This window comes from Candoia aspera, chromosome 5 (assembly GCF_035149785.1).
Source record: "Candoia aspera isolate rCanAsp1 chromosome 5, rCanAsp1.hap2, whole genome shotgun sequence".
In the NCBI taxonomy this organism is placed as follows: domain Eukaryota; kingdom Metazoa; phylum Chordata; class Lepidosauria; order Squamata; family Boidae; genus Candoia; species Candoia aspera.
In genome coordinates this window covers 82,188,653-82,208,082 of record NC_086157.1, presented here as the reverse complement: position 1 = coordinate 82,208,082, position 19,430 = coordinate 82,188,653, and the positions used below count along the sequence as shown (strand labels likewise).

Genomic DNA, 19,430 nt, shown 5'->3' with positions numbered 1-19,430 from the left:
CCAGAACTCTACCCCCAGATTACTCTATCCAGGCTAAGGTAACAGCATCACAGACATAAATACAGTGTAAATACAGCCATTCAAAAGTTTGTTCTAATTATGAATAAAGCCTGCTTTCAACTGAGCTTCATAGAGATCTGTTACAATGTTTTGTTCTATTCTTAGAACTCTCAAAACAGCTTGAAGTATACTAAAATATAAAATATATTAGCAGTATATATTTTTTTTATTTATCTAATTTATCACCGCACATCTCCCCGGAAAGGGACACTTATTATATTCATAATCAGTTACGGAAATAATATCTTCAGCTATAAATAACATACATATATGAATTGGTGACAAAATAGGGTGGCGGAGTACCCATGGTCCTGCAGATAACAAAAAGCTACAACATCAGGGATACTAGGAATTGTAGTTCAGCAACATCTGGATAGATGCAGCTCACTCTTATATTTTAGAAATTTGCCTTTAACTATGACTAGTTATGATAATTAATGGAATACCAGAGTGAGTCTGTCCCTGCAGCTGGTTTTAGACAGAAAACAACATAGAAAATACTGATGTATCCACACCTTTTTTATGGAAGCACTTTGAGGGCTATAATTAGGTATAAGCTGCTGAGCGAAATAGTTCCCTGTAATAATGCAGAAGGGCTCTTCTTATTTTTCAAAACAGTCTCCAAGAAATGAAATGAAATGAGGAAAGAAAAATCAGTTTATACCCAGTGAATATGCAATTTTGTGATCCATATTTTTATTACACTGTATAATAATGTGGTTGTGTTAATGTTTAACAAAATTTATTAATTTAGCATGTATTAAACAAATGGCAAATCCTTTAATGAATGTGGAAACTATATTGCAAACCGCAAAGACATTACATATTTCAGGAAAAAAGAAATACCTTTCGCACAGAAGCTAATCGATTCATCATCAAAGACTCTTCTCTGTCATCATCATCATCTAAGTCAAGCATAGGAATACCAAAGCTATCCAAAATGCTGCAGCACCTTGTGTTTTCATCTCTGGGATCAAAAGGGTCCACAATTATAGGTTCAGTTCCTTTGATTTCACAACGACAAAAAGGACATCCTTGACCATCAGATTCCTGCATTATGAAAAATAAAAACGTTTAATTGCTGAGAACAATTTAGCATTATTTTACTACATAGAAAGATCTTACGGTAATGAAAACCAGATTAAAGCACACACACATGCAGATGCAAACACATATACATATTTATATATATACCAAGGAAACCAAGAAAATCCAAACGAATACCAGTACCAGAATTTTCGGTTACATATCATGTTGGGGAAGACTAATTGTAGTTGGACAGACTATTAATTATGTAAAATATGCTGAAGGTAAGAAAACCTTCAGCATATTTTACATAAATAAGATAAATTCATGCCTTTTCATCGATCTTAGTACTCAATTGTATTGAGAAATTGGAAAATTGATATTATTATCCTAGGTGTTAGGGAATATAACTTTCTTGTCTAGGAAAAGGCAATATTCCTTACTGATCAAAGAATGAAGTAATATGTACTACTTTGGGAAGATTTTAGAGTATTTTACAATAATATTTTGTATTTGATTATACGATAGTACTATATGGTATTTATTAGTATACCACTGATGATTTATAAGTTTAATAATTAAGATTTTTTTTAAAAAATCTTTATTTTCCCTATTTTTTTCTAGTTTCTATCATTTTTTTAAAGTTTAAGGATTGTTTCATTTAATTGTGATTTTAGTATACTTTAGTGTTTTGTCTATATTTGTATTTTTTCTAAATTTAAATAAATAAAAAATGTCAAACAAATTGGTGACAGCAGATGAAAAATTGCATGTCGCTATTTGTGAGCCTTTGGTTTTTATCTGATCGAATGATTAAGCGCCATCAAGTTGGTGTTGACTCTTAGTGGCCACACAGATTCTATTTAAGTAAAAGCAGATACAAGATCAATAAACTGCCTCTGAAAGGAGAAGTTGTAGTTGTGAGAAAGTAGTGTAATGAGATGGTGGATCGGTAACATAATCAATACAAGATTCTTTTAAGAAAAGCTATATTCAATGCATTTCTATCAAATATTTCATTCAGGAGCTTAAGGTGCCTTCCTCTTTTAATTTTCACAACAATCGTGAAACAGTTAAATTGTAGCAATTCATCAAAAGTTACCAACTGAATTTCATGGCTGAATGGAGATGTGAACCCAGATCTCCTTAGTACAATGATCACATCACAGTGGCTTTGTAACCAGTATTGTCTATAAATGATTAAACTTATATTTGATTTTCAGAACAGAAGAATTCTAGGTAATATTGTGAAAAGTTTGGGGGGCTACAAGTATAAACTTTTGTATTATTAAGGACTAAGCTGAGGTAAAATTCTAAAATCTCAAATCAGAATAGCCAACTACCATTGTCCCTCCTTCTTATGTATTATAACTATTCATTACCATCACTTCTAAATACATAAATTATATACTTTTATATTTTAAATACATAAATTATGTATTTTTACCTAAGCCTTGTTAAATATTATAATGCAAATGAAGGTTTTCAAAATTCTTTCTACTGAGAGACTTAAACATTAATTGGACCTGGTCAGCTAAAAAATTAGTGGACGTTACCAACCCTGCTATAACTAATATGAGCTTATACAAATGGGTTATTTTTGTCTGTTCTGTTGAACTGAACTACAGAAGCATAAAGAATGCTTCTAAAACCAAAAACAAAAATATGTACAAGCTCCAACCTATGTAACTCAGTTTGGGCTTTGGACAGGTACCTGTCAGGTTTTAAAATGTTTGCTATAGAAAAGGTGCCAATTTATTCAAAGACCTCTGCTTCAGGCTTTAAGTTAAGCTTTGAATCTCTGCAAAATTATATAAAAATAAAAATATATATATAAAATGTTGCTATATTAATCTATAAGTGGAAAGCAGTAAGAAACCTTTGCTTTAGATAAAAAAACTCATCTCATCTTACCTTAGTTTTATTTATTTCAGTGCCTTTAAAACAAAGGATACCCAACATGCACAGGGACTGTTTGACCTTCAGCATAAAATATCCTGCAAATACGATTTTGTATTCACTGAGGAGTTGGAGTACCTTATTTTATTAAGTAAAACAGATGCTTTATTATGAGAAAAAAGTATTGGCACTCTCTCCTTAGGCATCTCTAACGAGCCATTATGACAGCAATTAAACACTAACCACTGGCAAGTAGTAACTGAACTGTTACAATATGTTCCCTTCATCAGCTTGTTAATTATACAGAAGTTAAATGTGCAATGAAATTTGTTTTAAAGGAAATGACTGTTAATGAAAGGAAAACCTAATACTCCATTTCCTTAGAGGTCACTTGCTAAAGTTTACAGCTTAAGTGGAAATTAAATATTTTTGTTTCATTAAAGTCTGAGTCTTCATTCCCAATGATGCTGTGTCACAGAAAAATTCTATGATGCTGTGCTTCTAATTCTATATTGTTTTCACAACTGCTCCCAGGAGAGAGAATCCCCATCAATGAACAAATGGAAAGTGTTTTTTTAAACAGGGATTCCTATCATTTGTGTAGCCTCTCTCAATATTATAAATCGTTAATTCTTCTGATTAACTGATTTCAGAAGTTACAAGTCAATGTGGCAGATGAAATATTTTTACTGGCTGAATGTTCATCTTAGGTGGGAAAGTTATACCGCTGGTTGAATTTTGTCTCAGTTATTTGGGAATACTTTTCTTTCCCAAATACACATTTCTTTTACCTATTCCCAGTTTTACACATGGCCAGTTATGTCCCTTTGCTCTTACAAGTGTCAAACCTTTAGGAGCCACTTAGAAACAAAAAGCAATTCAGAGCCTTTTTTAAGCAGATTTACTGCAAAGGAAAAGGGAATTAAGTTACATAAAACTTGGCAGTTGGGTATATTAAAGTTAGTGCTCAGGTTTGTTAATACAGAGATTTTTTGTTCTTCTTGCTAACTACCTACTGATACACTGCATTTTCCAGATAAAGAATATAAAGTGTTCTATGCTCGCAATATTTTGCAAGATGCCTGCTATTTCTTGCATATGAACGAAGTATAAGTTAGGATTTATTCCTACAATTGGTATCTTTAAAACATTAGTAAAAGTATAGAACAAAAAAGAGTGAAAAGTAGAAAAAGAACATGTCTATGAATATGGTTACAGAAAGACAGTTACCTGCCATGCTGTCAGGCAAGATGTACACATCAGATGTCCACAAGGTTCAATCTTCACATCTTTGTCATTTTCAGCACAAATTTTACAAAGCTGGAATGTGGAACCCATTTCACAATACAATTCATATTGTTCCTGGAAAGGAATGACTGCAATGAAGAGCCTCTGAAAATTATAATATAAGAGCTACTTGGCTTACCATTCAGATTATAACTTCTAAGCCATAACATACACTGGTGAGACAAACTGTTATTGAAGACATTCATATGATAAAATATATGTGTTATAGTTTTTCAAACTTGTAAATGTATTTACACGAAAATCCCATAACTCATAAACAACCATAACAAACCACCCACACAGTCTAGTGGCACCTTAACTAAAATGGGTTGTTCTGACCCAAAACTGTTGCACAAGAGTATACTTCATCAGATGAATGACACATTATTTTCAATTGTATTCAAACATTACCAGTAGGGGCAAAATTTTAAGCAGAGAGTCAGAAGAAAAAAAATGGGAACAATTCAACTATTTTCTTTACAATCCAACCCCAAAGCCTACTATCAGCTGTATCTGTTAATGATAAAAAGACACTAGTTCATTAAAATCTATACCTAATAGATTAATTCAGGTTTCAAAAAGCCCAAATACTTTTAGTGGTTTATGCTAAACTAATATTTCAGGACTTTTAGAAATGCATTATATTTTTCTGATATATATTGAATTTGGTATCATTTAAATAAGTAGTGCTTTTTTTTGTAATACAATTGTCATATTGATGATACAAAGTCTCAACTAGCAGCAGAAACTGCTACTGCTTAAAGTATGTTTTGTTAGACTTTTTCCCTTAGACTTTTGAACAAATATTGGTTGCTGTCTCTTTGCCATTTTTGAAATAAATTTATTTAAATTTAGGGGAAATACACAAAATATAGGTAAAAATACCAAAATATTCTTTAAAAAGTTAAAAAGAACAATCCTTAAACTTAAAAAAAGGGATAAAAACCAGAAAAAGCAAACAGAATCAGGAAAAAAAAACCCAAACAAACTAAACAATAAAAAATAAAAATCTACCTGTCTCTGTCATGGTTAATTTCCTTTTAAAATGAAAACTAGCTATGGCTAATCTTCTCCACAGGAATAGAAAATTCACTGAAGTGATCTACTTATGGAGATACAAACTTAAAAGATACCCATAATAATCTTGGCAAGTCTCTTCTTGCCATGGTTACTCCTGTCAAACCTGGGTTTTAAAATCATACTCAAGCTTTTCATGCTCCTGCCAGATGTGTTGAACTGCTGCCCCCAAAACCCTTCATCAACACAGCCATGCTGACTGCTATCAGCCATGCTGACCTTTTGTTATCAGGGGACACAGTACGTATTAAGCGGTGTTTAAATATGCTTATATATACATATTAATATATTTAATGCCCTTAGTTCTTTTCAGAATGCCTTCTACAAACCTCTTCTTTCTCATCCTTTTCAACTAATTTGGCTTCTTGTTTCTCATGTTGGTCTGAGCATCCTTTAACAGCAAGTTTTAATAAATATTTTTTTCTGAAAAATTAATATATATATATATATATATATATATATATATATATATAAAAACAGACAGACAAACAGACAAACAGACAAACAAACATACATCATACCTGTGTAACTTTTATGTGGTCATGTGGAATAGGTTCACATAGTCCTGTCAGATCAGGATTATAACTTCGTCCATCTGGATAAAGATAGCTGAAATGCAAATAAATAATTTTTGGCTCGGCATTTATATACTTATTGAATACTTAGATGATGAGTTTGAAAGTTTTTGTCTTTTCCATTACAAGCAGCCCTCAGTTGACAACGGTAATTGGAACCAGAATTTCCATTGCTAAGTGATGCGGTTGTAAAGTGTGACATCACATGACCATGCTGCTTAGCGATGGTGGTCCCAGCAGTCCCCGGTTGCTGTCATTAGGTGAGGACCACACAGGTGGCTAAGCAAGGACCTCACGTGATCATAAGTTCCTGCCAGCTTTCCCATTACTTTTGTTCATGGGAAGCTGGCAGGGAAGATCACAAATTGCGATCACATGACTGCAGGTTACTGCAATAGTTGGAAATCTGGGCTGGTTGCTAGAACTTTGGGGATCAGTCATAACTACCATTCATTCAGCACCGTCGCAAGTTTGAACAGTCGCTGAACAAGTGGTGGTTAAAAGAGGACCACCTGTATCTCTTGCTCAAAACTGCCTTCCAGAACTGCCCGTTCCTCATCGAAATGTCTGTATTCTTAATGTTTTGCCATATATACTCTCTTACTGCACTTCACTTTCCAGCACTAATTTCATTTCACAGTTGACCTCATTCTAATTCTGTTTGCCCTAATCTGGGACACAAGACAATTTCTCACTGCTTTAAGGGAAAACTAAAGTTACATTTATTTGAGGAGTTATGAAAAAGGAAATTACACTTTGCAATTAAGATAATCAAATTAGATCAAACATACTTATGTGTTACTTATGCACCTTATGTGTTAGCAAACCAAGTCTTCTGTTTATAAAGTAATAATAATTTATACTCACAATCCTTCCCGGCTGCCATCAATCAGAGCTTGAAATAAAGGCTTATTGTGAGGTATGGTCTGTAAAATATTTCCATCACCAGTGACATAACCAATAGCCCACTGCCCAAGTCGAGTGCAACTTAATCTGAAAATGTAGCTGTAAAACAAAGGACAATGCTATAGTTAATAAAAGGAAAAAATGGTTTAAATTGTGTAGTCTAAATGTACAGTTATCTTTCCAATTTGACTAAAAAGTGGATAAATAAAATCTCATGTAGTGCTTTGTGCAAACCTAAGTATTTTGTAATATAGTTGTGGTCAGATCCAGTGCCAAGCTACAACTTCACTGGCACTTATTGACTAAGAGTGTGTTATAAAGATTAAAAAATATGACTGTCAATTAGTTCTACTACACTGTCATTTCCCCAATACCCATCTACTATGGCTGTTATTTTAAGTGCTTTTGTTTTGACATGGCTCACCATGTCACTAGTTTTCCTGTCACCACTGTTTGGAAATGAAGACAACACAAATCATTTTCTTGTTGTAGATCTTTAGCTGCTCTCAGCAGACCTAAATACAGACTTCAAGTTTCCCTCCCTGTCTAGATATTCTTCATGAGGATAGTTACTATTTCTTTGAATCATTTCCTCCCAATCCCCTTGAACCAAATCATCTCTTACTGCAAGGTTTGTTTGTAGTCCCATGTCATTAAACTATGAAATTTGCCATCCATCCAGAAATGTGACTAATTAGTGGCAAACTTCCATAATCTACTGGGTCAAATTGATAAGAAATATTGAGTCCATTACCTTCCTGGTTTGTTGCTATATTTCTGTAACCGTGCTTTAACTTCATCGTAAGTCAGAAATGCCATATATCCAGGATGAGTCACAGCTAAGAAGTTCCAGTTTCTTAATATTGAACCCCAAGGCTTAACACAAATGAAATATATACAAAAATGTATTTATATGTATATACTTAATATATTACTGTATTCTCACTTCACTTTCCTCTAAGGATAATGAAAATATTTTCTGTAATATTTGCTACCTACTCATCAACGCTAAGAGCCATGTGAAGTTACAATGAAAGATAAGGCTCATTTTAATGTAATGTTCACCTTAAAAAACAATAGCTTAGAAGCATGCAAAGCATTAAGAATCTGAATAGCTATCCCAAGTTACTGGAAATAATCCAAGCTTGAAACAACCACATTTCAAACCCAAAACTAATGAAATCTAAAAGATCTTTCTGTTTTTTATTAGAATGATGAAAGCAGCATCACATTGCAAGCTCCCCCCTTTGAGCTGTATGTGTGACATCATAATATATATAGAAAAGGAAAAAGCTTCTGTCATCTACTGCTTTCATCAGTCTGCCCTTCACCCCTTAACACTTACATTATGCCTAACTTAAACCAATTTCGCATTTTGACATAAAAATTTAGAGTAATTAAAAATAAAAAAATAAAACAGCACATGAAGAGAAGGGAAACAGGATTAATGTGCAACTTAATAAATCATGGTTTATTAAGCCAAGGTAATTATGTCTGAACCAGAACAGAGTTACAATTCAAACCCAAGTTTTCATAATATACTGTAAATTCATTATTCCAGCCAGTCACTTTTAAAATTTGTATGTCTGCCTTTTAGAGTTTTATGCTATGTACAGAACTAGTAATACAGCGTTAATTGTCTCACCTCTGCTATGACAAACTTAAATTATATCATATTTACCAAAAAGGAATAGAATCCTCAATTTACAACACCACCTACCAGGAAGAGTGGATAGGAAAAAAAATAAATACAAAATCCTTCCACACCTTTGCCTAGAATTGCAAAATCCATCTATATTCATATAATACAGAAAAGTAATGTTCAGTATTACTTCATCTTAACTAAATTACCTGAAATAATCTTGTGAAGATATCAAATTCAAAAACTGAAATGTAGTCATTGCAAGTTAGATCAATAGTAGACTTCAAAGCCATCGCTTCCAGACCAGAACTAATCTGATGCACCTCGTGAAGACATTGTCGGAATACTTTCCAAGGCACTATGGTCCTAGAATAAGAAAACAATATATATATATATATAAAGTCAATGGGGAAGCTGGCAGGAGGTCGCAAATGGTGATCAAGTCACTGCAGGATGCTGCGACCACATGGGATTCACCTAATGATGGCAACTGGTACTGTCACAACTGCTGTTGTAAGTCAGCAGAGTCATGTGACATCTCACTTTACAACCGCATCGCTTAGCAGCGGAGTTGCTGGTCACAATCACCATTGTTAGGTGAGGACTACCTGTTGTTTTAAGAAAGGCAGTTGGTGAATTAAGCTCCTTTTATTTGACTCCAAAAATAAGTAATCTTGTCTGTTGTAACCCAACTTATTGTGGACTTCACCAAATTAGAACAATTCTTCCTGTTTACCAAGTCTCTTTTGACACTGATAGAGAGCTCCACCACATTCCTTTAATATCAAAATAAGATAAATTTCCCCAAAAAGTTTAAATGAAAACTAACATCTTGGACATGATGTTGAAATCATAAAATGATCCAGAAGTGGTCAGTCAGAAGGCTCTGCAAATCCTCAGAAAGAGATGCTTCACAGTGTATGGAAGTATGCAGGAAGCATCTCTCTTCAAATCATTAAGCAGCCATGTTTTCTCAGGTTCCTGTTGCTGTTTCATAAGCTACTCCCAGCTGTCTGCATCCATGTAAATGCACAGCAGTATCTTTTTCCAACACTGCATACTTCACAAACTGTTCTTCCTGCTGTCTTCATATGAAAAAAAAAGGCCAACCACAGATGCTTTTATGATTTAAAGAGAGGTGCTCTGTACATGCTTCCATGTGCTGTGAAATACCTCGTCCAAAAGATTTGCATATGCCTATTTCATCAAAGCCCTAAGTCCTGGGCCTGCATCCCTCTATCCCTCAGTCCCACTCTGTAAAACCTCTGTTCTCCTTGTTTTTAAAGATGCACTGCCACTGAGAATTCTTTTCCTCTCTTCATCTCTGCAACTCAGTAGATCTAAATTTTGCCTTCTACCTGATTTGTCCTTTTCCTTTCCTACCTGGACATACAGTTTCTGACACTTACAATTCCCCATTTTACTTTCCACATGTCTGAGGCAACCTTTATTGCTCCAGTATTTAAACACCATAATAACAATAACAATAACAATAATAAATCAAATTTATATGCTTCCTAACTTCCAGTGACTCTTACTATATTGTAATTGGAAAACAAACTTTTCTCCCAGTTATTACCCTTCCTGTGAAACCTAAAAAGCATCTTAGTATCTCAAACAAAATTTCTAATATTACCCATTATGCATAATCCTTAGAATCTAGTTTACAAAGGTTTTTAGGTCCAGATCTTAATTCTTCAGTCTTTTAAAGAATGTAATACAGAAAACAAATTTTGGCCGCTATAACTACACATCTCAAAAAAAATACAGTAACATTTCTTTAAAAATACTTCATGAAGGGACACTGACAGAGCAATAAGTGTAGAATGTATTTTTTAGAAGATTCAAAAATATTCAGAAAATACGTTATATATTTTTCTCTGTCTCTGTATTGCCATTCCTCCAGAAGCTCAAGGATGCATCTAATGTTATCCTCACAACAAACCTATGAGGTAGAGTGAGCTGGCTCACTTATTGAGCTTTCTGACTGTGAGGGAGCCTGAGTACACCCAGTTTATTTATTAGGTTACTATCCCCCTTTTCATTCAAGTGCTTCCCCCCTTACATCTTATCTATGAATTTTGAATTTTGAATTTTCAGTATTTCTGCATATATGTGACCTAAAATATGATCTTTTCTCCACACAAGTCCTAAAACTAGATAAAGAGAGCCCAATTAAACAAATGAGTCACAAACATTATACTTGTTAATTTATTCATTCAGGAAAATGATCTGAAACTACATATTTGTATGTGGTAAAAATACGTGAATCTTTGCTTTCAGTAACTGGTGTGTCCCCCTTGGGCAGCAATAATTGCGACTAAATATTTCTGATAACTGTTGATCAGTCCTGCACATTGGCTTGGAGGAATTTTAGCTCATTCCTCTTTACAGAATAGCTTCATCTCAGGGATGTTGGTGGGCTTCCTTCCTGACTTGTGTGTTTTGATCTCTGTCTTGCTGCATGACCTACCTTCTCTTGAGCTTCAGTTCACGAACAGATACCCTGACATTTTCCTGTAGAATTTGCTGGTGTAATTCAGAATTCATAGTTCTGTCAATAATGGAAAGCTGTCCTAGTCCAAAGTCAGCAAAGGAGGCCGAAACCGTGATATTGCCACCACCACGTTTCACAGATGGGATAAGGTTCTTATGCTCAAATGTAGTATCTGCCTTTCATCAAATATAACACTTTGCATTCAAGATAAAAAGTTGTATTTTGGTCTCATCTGTCCACAGAACATTCTTCCAATAGCTTTTTGGCTTATCCACATGGTCTTTCCCAAACTCCAGATGGGCAACAATGTTCTTTTTGGAGAGTAACGGCTTTCTCCTTGCAACCCTGCCATGTACACCACTGTTGTTCATTGTTGTCCTGATGGGGATCTCATGAACACTGACAATGCAAGAAAGGCCTTTAGTACCTTAGAAGTTATCCTGGGCTGGTTTGAGACCTCCCTCCTTGAGTACTACATGCCTTGCTCTTGGTGTGCATCTTGGTTGATTGACCACTCCTCGGGAGGGTAACAAAGGTGTTTAGTTACCTCCATTTGTAAACAATCTGCCTAAAATAGTTTTGTAATCTTTTCCAGCCTGGTGAGCATCAACAACTGTTTTTTGGCGGTCCTCAGAAATCTCCTTTGTTTGAGCCATGACACACTTCCATGTACCTGTGTTGTGAAGATCAGACTTTGATAGTGAATATCCTGTCTTGAAATAAGGCAGGACCTCCCACATTCACGCCTGATAATCCCCCATTGATTGAAACACCTGACTCTAATTTCTCCTTCAAATGAAGTGATTATCCTAGAGGTTCACAGATTTTTGTCATACACAAATATGTAGCTCTGGATCATTTTTCTCAATAAATAATGAACAAGTATAATGTTTGTGACTCATTTCTTTAACTGGGTTCTCTTTATTTAGTTTTAGCCATGCTCTGAGATGGAAGCTATACACATTTGCTAAATAAATAAAATAACAAATATTGTGTAGTCAATTATGTAATATAAACAAACATAAATGCAAGTTTTGCATGTGGAAAAAGTAAATACGCCCCTACATTTATCACTACCTCAAACATCTAAAATTAGAAGTAGATGTACTAGATCAGGGGCAAATGATTAGAACATCATTAGAGAAGACCTGGGAGAAACTTGTTTTATCTAAACCTCAGATTTAGTTTGATTTGCTCTTAGTTGTTGAAGTTTGTGGTATCACCATGCCCAGACTGAAACAGCTCACTGGGGCCTTCAGAAAGAAGGTTACAGATGCGGATGAGTCTGGGAACAGATTTTAAAAGTTTGTCAAACAATTGGACATTAAACAGTCCACTGTCTGGAAGATCATCTACAAGTGAAGAAGATTTCAAACAAGTTCAGCCCATCCCAGGAAGTTCAGCCTGAGAACAGAATGCAAGATGCTGAAAGAAGGCTCTAAGAACACCAGAATTTCATTATGTGACCTACACATAATGCACAAATCAGATCTACATTGGAGGTGTGCCAGGAAGAAACCTCTGCTGTCCAGAAAGAACATTGGGCAAGACTAAGTCTGCTCATGAACACTTAGGCAAAGTCCAGGACTTCTGGAACAATGTGCTCTGGACTGATGAGCAAAAGAGTTACCTGGCCACCATACCAGAAGACATGTTTGGCAGAAACCAAAGACAGTATTTCACCAGAAGAACCTGATACCAACTGTAAAGCATGGTGGTGGAAACGTTATTGTTTGGGGCTGTTTTACTACGTCAGGGCATGGGAAGCTCACCATCATAGAATCCAGTAGGAATTCTTCACTGTACTACAAGGTGTTTGAGAATAATGTGAGAAGACTGAAGTTCAACCAAAAGTGGACCTTGCAGCATGACAATGTCCCTAAACATTCAAGTAAATAGAGAATTCAGGAATGGCCAAGTCAAAACCTGGATCCAAATCCCATCGAGATGCTGTGGGTTTGTACAAGAAAGCCCCTAAACATCGCACAGCTTAAAAAATTCTGCATGGAGGAATGGGAAAAAATTCCTCTCAATGGATGTCAAAGACTGGTAGACAGGTATAAGGAACACCTACTTGAAGTTGTTTCTGCCAAAGGGGGTAATACCACATATTAAAGCCAAGGGTGCAGGTACTCCTCGCTTATCAACCATTCATTCAGCGACCATTTGAAATTACTACAGCGCTGAAAAAATGGACTTACAATTGGTGCCTGAAGATATGGCTGTTGCAGTGCCCCCACAGTCATATGGGCACTTGACAGCCCGCCTGCACTTACAACCGCAGGGGTGTCACAACCCCACCTGCCTATCTCCCCCCATCTATGCCTTTTTGGCCCCCTGCCACCCTGTGCTCCACTGCCCTGGCTGACCTTGTTGCTGCTGCTGCTGACAAGGCATGCCCAGCCAGGCTTCAGCTGTGGGGGGGAAAAAAGCAAGCAGCCCCTTTGCAAAGAGCTGCTGGGTGGGGCTAAGCTAGCTGCACTTTAAAAAAAGCTAGCTCAGCCCTACCCAAGAGCTCTTTGCCAAGGGGCTGCCTTTACCATTTTTTACCACTTGCTCATACTTCCTTTTGCCACTCCTGCCACCTGGAAACCTGGATATTGCTGAGGGCCAAGGAATGCTTCTAGGCTTCAGATCTATCTTTTCAGAAAAAAATGCAACTCCATTCAGAATAATCTGACTCCTCCTTCCACAGCCTGTTTGATTACCTACTAACAGCACTTCTGTCTTAACTGGATTAATTTCAGTTTGTTTACCCTTATCAAGCCCGTTTATGAGTGTATTAAAGAGTCAAGGAATCAACTTGGAAGTTAGATGGCAAGGAGCAATAAACTTGGAAGCTCCTTGTTCCAAAAAGCAGAAATACCTCTACAGCATAGTGGAGAAGATGGAAACCTGTAGGACATCATGGGCAAATACCCGAGGTATCAAAGAGTAGTATATAGTGTCACTTTCTGGAAACAACTGATAGAAAGGAATTGAATCATTGCAAAACAGTGTCCCCAAGATGCAACCCTACCCTTATTTCAGGAGAATAGCACAACCGATATTACTAAAAGCTATTGAGAAGTCCAAGCAAAGCTAGCAAAAACATATACTTCATATCCAATTCCTGGCAGAGGTTATCCACTAACAGACCAAAGCAATTTTATTCCCATTTCCTGATTGGGATCCCTGTTAAAGTAGCTACTTATCTATCCTCCAGATGTGCCTGGATTTCCAAGGCCCTTGCCTTCTCACTCATCATAGACAGATGTGGTAAATTTAAGACCAGACCTTCCTTATCAAAGAAAGTAGTTGTTCTTTTTTCTAAATGGCCTTTTAACCAACTTAATTAAACTGGAGGACAAATGACCCCCTTCAAGGAAGATATTAAGTCTCTTTCAGAATGGGGCCACACCCACCTTGACAAGTTACATCAGCCAAGATAAGCAAAAGTCAACTAAATAGATGCAGCCTGCCTACATCTTCAAGATCCACAACTAAAAAAAAAATGTTCAAAACAATAGGATAAATGGTATGTACTCCAACATTTAATATTTGTGTTAGCATGACATTTAACTATAAGTTATTGATTTTAACTATATTGGTAAATGTAGTAAATGACGTATGAGGCTTGGCATTAAACTAACTCACTGACTAACATTCAGAATGCCCTAAGGAGGCACATTTGCTCCATTATCTGGTTAAAACATGGTTGCAATTTGGTATTCATTAACTGCTGCTTTTAATTTTTGATTTTATGACTGCTTCTGTTACTATTGATTAGCTTTTATCTTGTGTTGCTTTGAGCCAAAGTTTTTTGTTGTCTCTCCCTGTTATTTTTTTGCTGTTTTATCATGTTTTGATTCCTGCCAATTGATAATTATTCATACTGCCTTATGACCATAGCTAACTTTTCCTCCTTAAAATCTTCCCAATAAAAGACTAAATATATTATTTATAAATGTAAAAATAGTAAAACACTGCTGTCACATTACAGTAGTTACACAAGATTCTGTTGTTAATGGCAATGTCTTCTTACTGAGTTTTTCACTTAATTCATACACTCATTGTGATTTTACTACCTAATGCCAAGTTATTATATCATTAACTTTTGCATTATAGCCAGGTAAATCCTTTGGTACACTACACGTGATGTGTAAACACCTGCAATTATATACAATAAACCAATTCAACTATGTGTCCTTCATCAAGTCTTCATTTAGTAACAATAAAAAAGCTTATTTTCCTGTGTATTATATATCACACAAAGTTGCTGTAATCCCTGAACACTGGTTCTGCGGCTATCAATTAAATGTATTTCTCATACAAATTCAAGAAGTCATAATCAGTTTTCAGGTTTTTATAAAGAAGTATCACTTGACAAAACACCCTAATAAGATAAAACAATATCAGAGCTTTTTTTCATGTACATTGAAATATACACTCCTGATTAGATTAGAGATATTTAATATTTTGTATGTTTTTAGGCTGATTACTGTAAAGTCTTGAGAGTTTGTTTGATTGGAGTGGCATATATGCCGAAGTAATAAATTAAGAAATAAGAAGCATTTTCCAACTACCTTTTTATAACAAATATAGTTTCAAAGATATGATCTAAGGCAATCAGACTTGTTGATTAAAGGAGCTTTCATAAGCAATAGGTTTCAGGTGTTTCTTTAGACAGTACTAAGTATGCTTCATATTAGCAATTTTTGAGAAGCTATCAAGTATGCTTCCATCAGCCATTTTTGCAAAAATATTACCAAAAAAGTCAATTTTAACAGGAGGGGGGGAGAGATGTCCATTTTTAAGGAATCTCCATTAAATATGAAAGTGCACCATTGCAGGGATTTATTTGTTGTATTTCTTTATTTCTTGTATTTACTGTATTTATTCCATTTGTAACTCACTGCAAATTATGTCATTTGTGTGATGACATTATACAATTTACATGAATGGATGTAAATGAAAATAATAAAAATAATAAAAAAGGCATTCAAGAGAAATAACCACTAGCAACCATTCTACCTTCTATACTGATATAGCTGATACTTACTTTTCTCCAAAGAACTTCTTCCAGAATTCTGCAGCATCTGCTTTTGTGATACGAAAGTTGTCACCCTGGAACTGGGCATTAGGGAAGATTGCCTTTATTTCTGCAAGCATATGACTGAAGATGAGGGACAATTTTGTAAGATTTCGCCTGCCAATACAAAAAAGAAGAAAAAACATAAAATTTGAACAAAAATTCCACTGAACAGAAAAAGGGCTACATCATACAATAGGAATCCCCTTTCCTAATATTAGGAAATAGCAGCGACTTATAATTGAAGAAGGTACACCTAAAGACAAATAGAAAATGTAAAGGCAGAAGAGCCACCTGAGAGGAAAACAGCTTAAATCACTGTTGACAAGCAAAGGGCCATCATGAACTGGGCTAGGGCACAGAAAACACTCCAATAAATTTGTTTTGAATAGAGAAGGCAGTCTATATGTTCCAGAATTACTGCTTCTACATATAATCCTATATAATCTGGGTAAGGTGGGGGAGCATAATAGGCTTGAAGAGAACAATTTAATTTTTGAGATAAAATCCACAAAAAGGGATAAAAAAGGTAAGCAGAGGCATCTGCACTATAGCCAGTGAAGTCAATTGACATAACTTCATTTCCAGAACTTTTTTTTTAAAAAAATCCAAACTGAGGGCAGTCAAAAAAAAAAAAAAAAGGCACCTTAATTCTTACTTGCTGTGAAATCCAGGCTAGCAACAGGCTACAGCTACCCTACTCTCAGTCAATACCATCAGAAAGCAAGCTGGTTGGGTTGCCTAGGCTGTTTTTTGTCAGCAATTATGGAACAAGATTGCTTTTGTGACACCTGAGCAGTGACATCACTAGGTAGGCCATACCCTGCAGGTACATAAAAGAGGGACTTCTGAAGTAAAGCTTGTTAGAACTTGACATTCCTGCCTGGAAAAAATTGGCACATTTCCAACTAGTTCAACTCTTTCAGCTGTACTAAGGAAGGGTACAAAACATCTGAACTTACTTGATAAAAATAAAATTAGCTTCTACTGAATTATTTGAGTATATTATCCTACCATTGATTAATATACTATCTCAGATTAGTACATTTTCTCCTCTTTTCCTTAGGAAAAGGAGGGCAGCAAGTGAGTTTGAGTATTGAGTTTAAAATCAGAAAGTGGCTGTGGGTAGTAATTTAGGCTTAGATAAATATTTCCTTAAAAGTCTCTCAAGTCTTTTCAAAATCTCACAGCACTGACTACCCGTACAACAGGAAAATTCTAGCAGTTTTAAAAAGTATACAATCTCTGGTAAAGTTATTGTCTTGGCCTACTTAAATTTGTAATTTACTTTCCCCCACTTCCATTTATTTTGGTCCAGCTAAGCCTAATGAGAAATTCAAGTCCTATTGATATTGTTTCTAAATATTTTCCTAACTAAATGAAAACTCTATCACTATGACAATAGCAGACAGTAAAGTGATTTAAAGACTAATTCATTGTGACAAATGTTTATGGACCAGAGTTTTAACCATGCTACAAAAAACTATATTTTCTATAACAGACAAATTTAGGTAATTTCCATAGAAGTTATTGGGTTCGGAAATGAACTTAAAGTATGGGAATCTGCAGTATGGTTGTGATGAAATATTCATTACAAGGAATCAAAAATTAATCAAAGGACAATGTCCCATTAAACAAAATGTTTTCATTTTTTGTCTTCTAAAGCCTTCAGTTTAATTTGCTAAGCTTAGATACCTATAATAATCTGCAGAGTCATTTATTTTCACATTTCTTCAGCATTCTAATTCCTTACTCTTTCATTAGATTCACAAACTTCCTTCATTCTGTCCTAAAGAATTAAAGTGTATATGCTGACTTCTAATCACTTGGAAACAAACCTCTATCACATGTCCACAACTCGTTGACTTTAGTAGCCTCATATTATTTCTAATAGTAAGCAAGAGTACAGTAACAAGTTCCTCCAAAGGCTTTCCCTTTCTATCTAAGCAAATTGACACTTTGCTTTTCTAACAGAACTGAAAAGGGCTAGTAACAGGGCATATGACATCAGCAATGTTTTCAGGTGGTAGATATCATTGGACAATCTCACTTTATGGCACAGGCACCAAATAATAAATTGTAATATTATTACTACCAATACTAGTACTACAATAATGGTAATACAACAGCAATAGTGTTAAAATCCTGTGCAATCTCAAGCACATATAAAACTTTTTACATGGCAACACAAACATATTTCCTAAAAATACCAATATTGGGCAAGATTTCAGCATTTTTTTTTTTAGAAAAAATCAATTTTAAGATATCATCTATAGTAGGAATCTTAAGGTCAACCCCTATCATATAGCATCATTTCCTACTACCTTGCAGGTCTGTTTTTGCTGAATTTAACATTATTAAAGGCTATCCTTGCTATGCCCAAGCATTTTTTTAAAGCAGTGTTAAAAAGGTTAGGTGATTTTACTTTTCGTATGAAGGAACAAAAATACAGATTTGTATTCCTTACATGCAACAGTTTATCTTTGCAAATCATTATATTCTTCTTTTAATTAACCCCTTATTTCATTTATTAGTGAAAAGGGGAATAGAATTGAGAAGGGGGGAAAAAGGTGTAAATAGATTTGGGGAATGAAAAAGGCTATACAAGAACATACAAGGCCACACTAATCAATCTATTTAGATGCAAATTTATTTGCTCTTTAAAAGAATCTACCTGCAGCTGGAATGAAATAGAGCTTCTTAGGAAACAATACAAGCTAAGAATAAGGTGAAATCTAGAGTGATAGGTGGGAGGCAGAGCCACAATTGGCCAGGGTAAATATTTTGTTTCATCTTGTTGCTACCTTTGTTTTTGTTTCGTTTTTTCTTTCTGACATTCTTATACTGTTCTCCTTTTCCTCTTTGACTACTGGGTTTACTTTAGGGAATTTAAAGACTATTTGTCAGAGTTCTGAACTTATTATTTGCAAAGGCCTTTTGCCACTAGGCCAAGGACTAGTTACAACTTTAGGACAAGTCATTCACACATGAATTAGATATTCCAATTTCCTTCACATGATTTTTTTCAGTCTCAAAAGATTATAACCTGGATACAAATAAGTATCTTAGAATCAGCTAAAGATACACATGGTAATGTTTCTCTCCCTAAAAGCACATTTCCCATGGTTCTCATTACTGTTTTTCAAACCTTATTCAGCTTCAGAATGCATATGCCACTCTGATCCACTGGGAGTTAGAGAGGCACAGAGATGTTAGTAATAAAAATGAATGAACTAAAAAATGTCTGCCAGGTAGAATAGGGAGTTGCTCTTCAAACAAGCATAAAGATTGTCCATTGCATTTTATTATTCTGTGTGATTAACTTAGGAGAAGACATTCAGTATTTTTATTATAGAAACTATTTCTAAAAAATAAAAATGCCATATTACA

The 19,430-nt window shown here is 35.0% G+C and overlaps 1 protein-coding gene across 3 annotated transcripts in view; it reads right to left on the bottom strand.

Moving 5' to 3' along the window:
* The window catches only part of CBLB (Cbl proto-oncogene B), a 91,397-nt gene that overhangs the window by 36,590 nt on the left and 35,377 nt on the right, over window positions 1-19,430 (bottom strand). For all 3 annotated transcript variants that reach the window (XR_010068094.1, XM_063305584.1, XM_063305585.1), the window contains 7 exons: window positions 16,011-16,157; window positions 8,682-8,838; window positions 7,585-7,706; window positions 6,792-6,929; window positions 5,871-5,958; window positions 4,216-4,347; window positions 907-1,110 (listed from right to left, as the gene is read on the bottom strand). Coding sequence is in view for 2 of the 3 variants with exons in the window: in XM_063305584.1 (XP_063161654.1) it covers window positions 907-1,110; window positions 4,216-4,347; window positions 5,871-5,958; window positions 6,792-6,929; window positions 7,585-7,706; window positions 8,682-8,838; window positions 16,011-16,157 (988 nt within the window). In the remaining variant the exon portion in view is untranslated. The remainder of the gene's footprint in view (window positions 1-906; window positions 1,111-4,215; window positions 4,348-5,870; window positions 5,959-6,791; window positions 6,930-7,584; window positions 7,707-8,681; window positions 8,839-16,010; window positions 16,158-19,430) is intronic.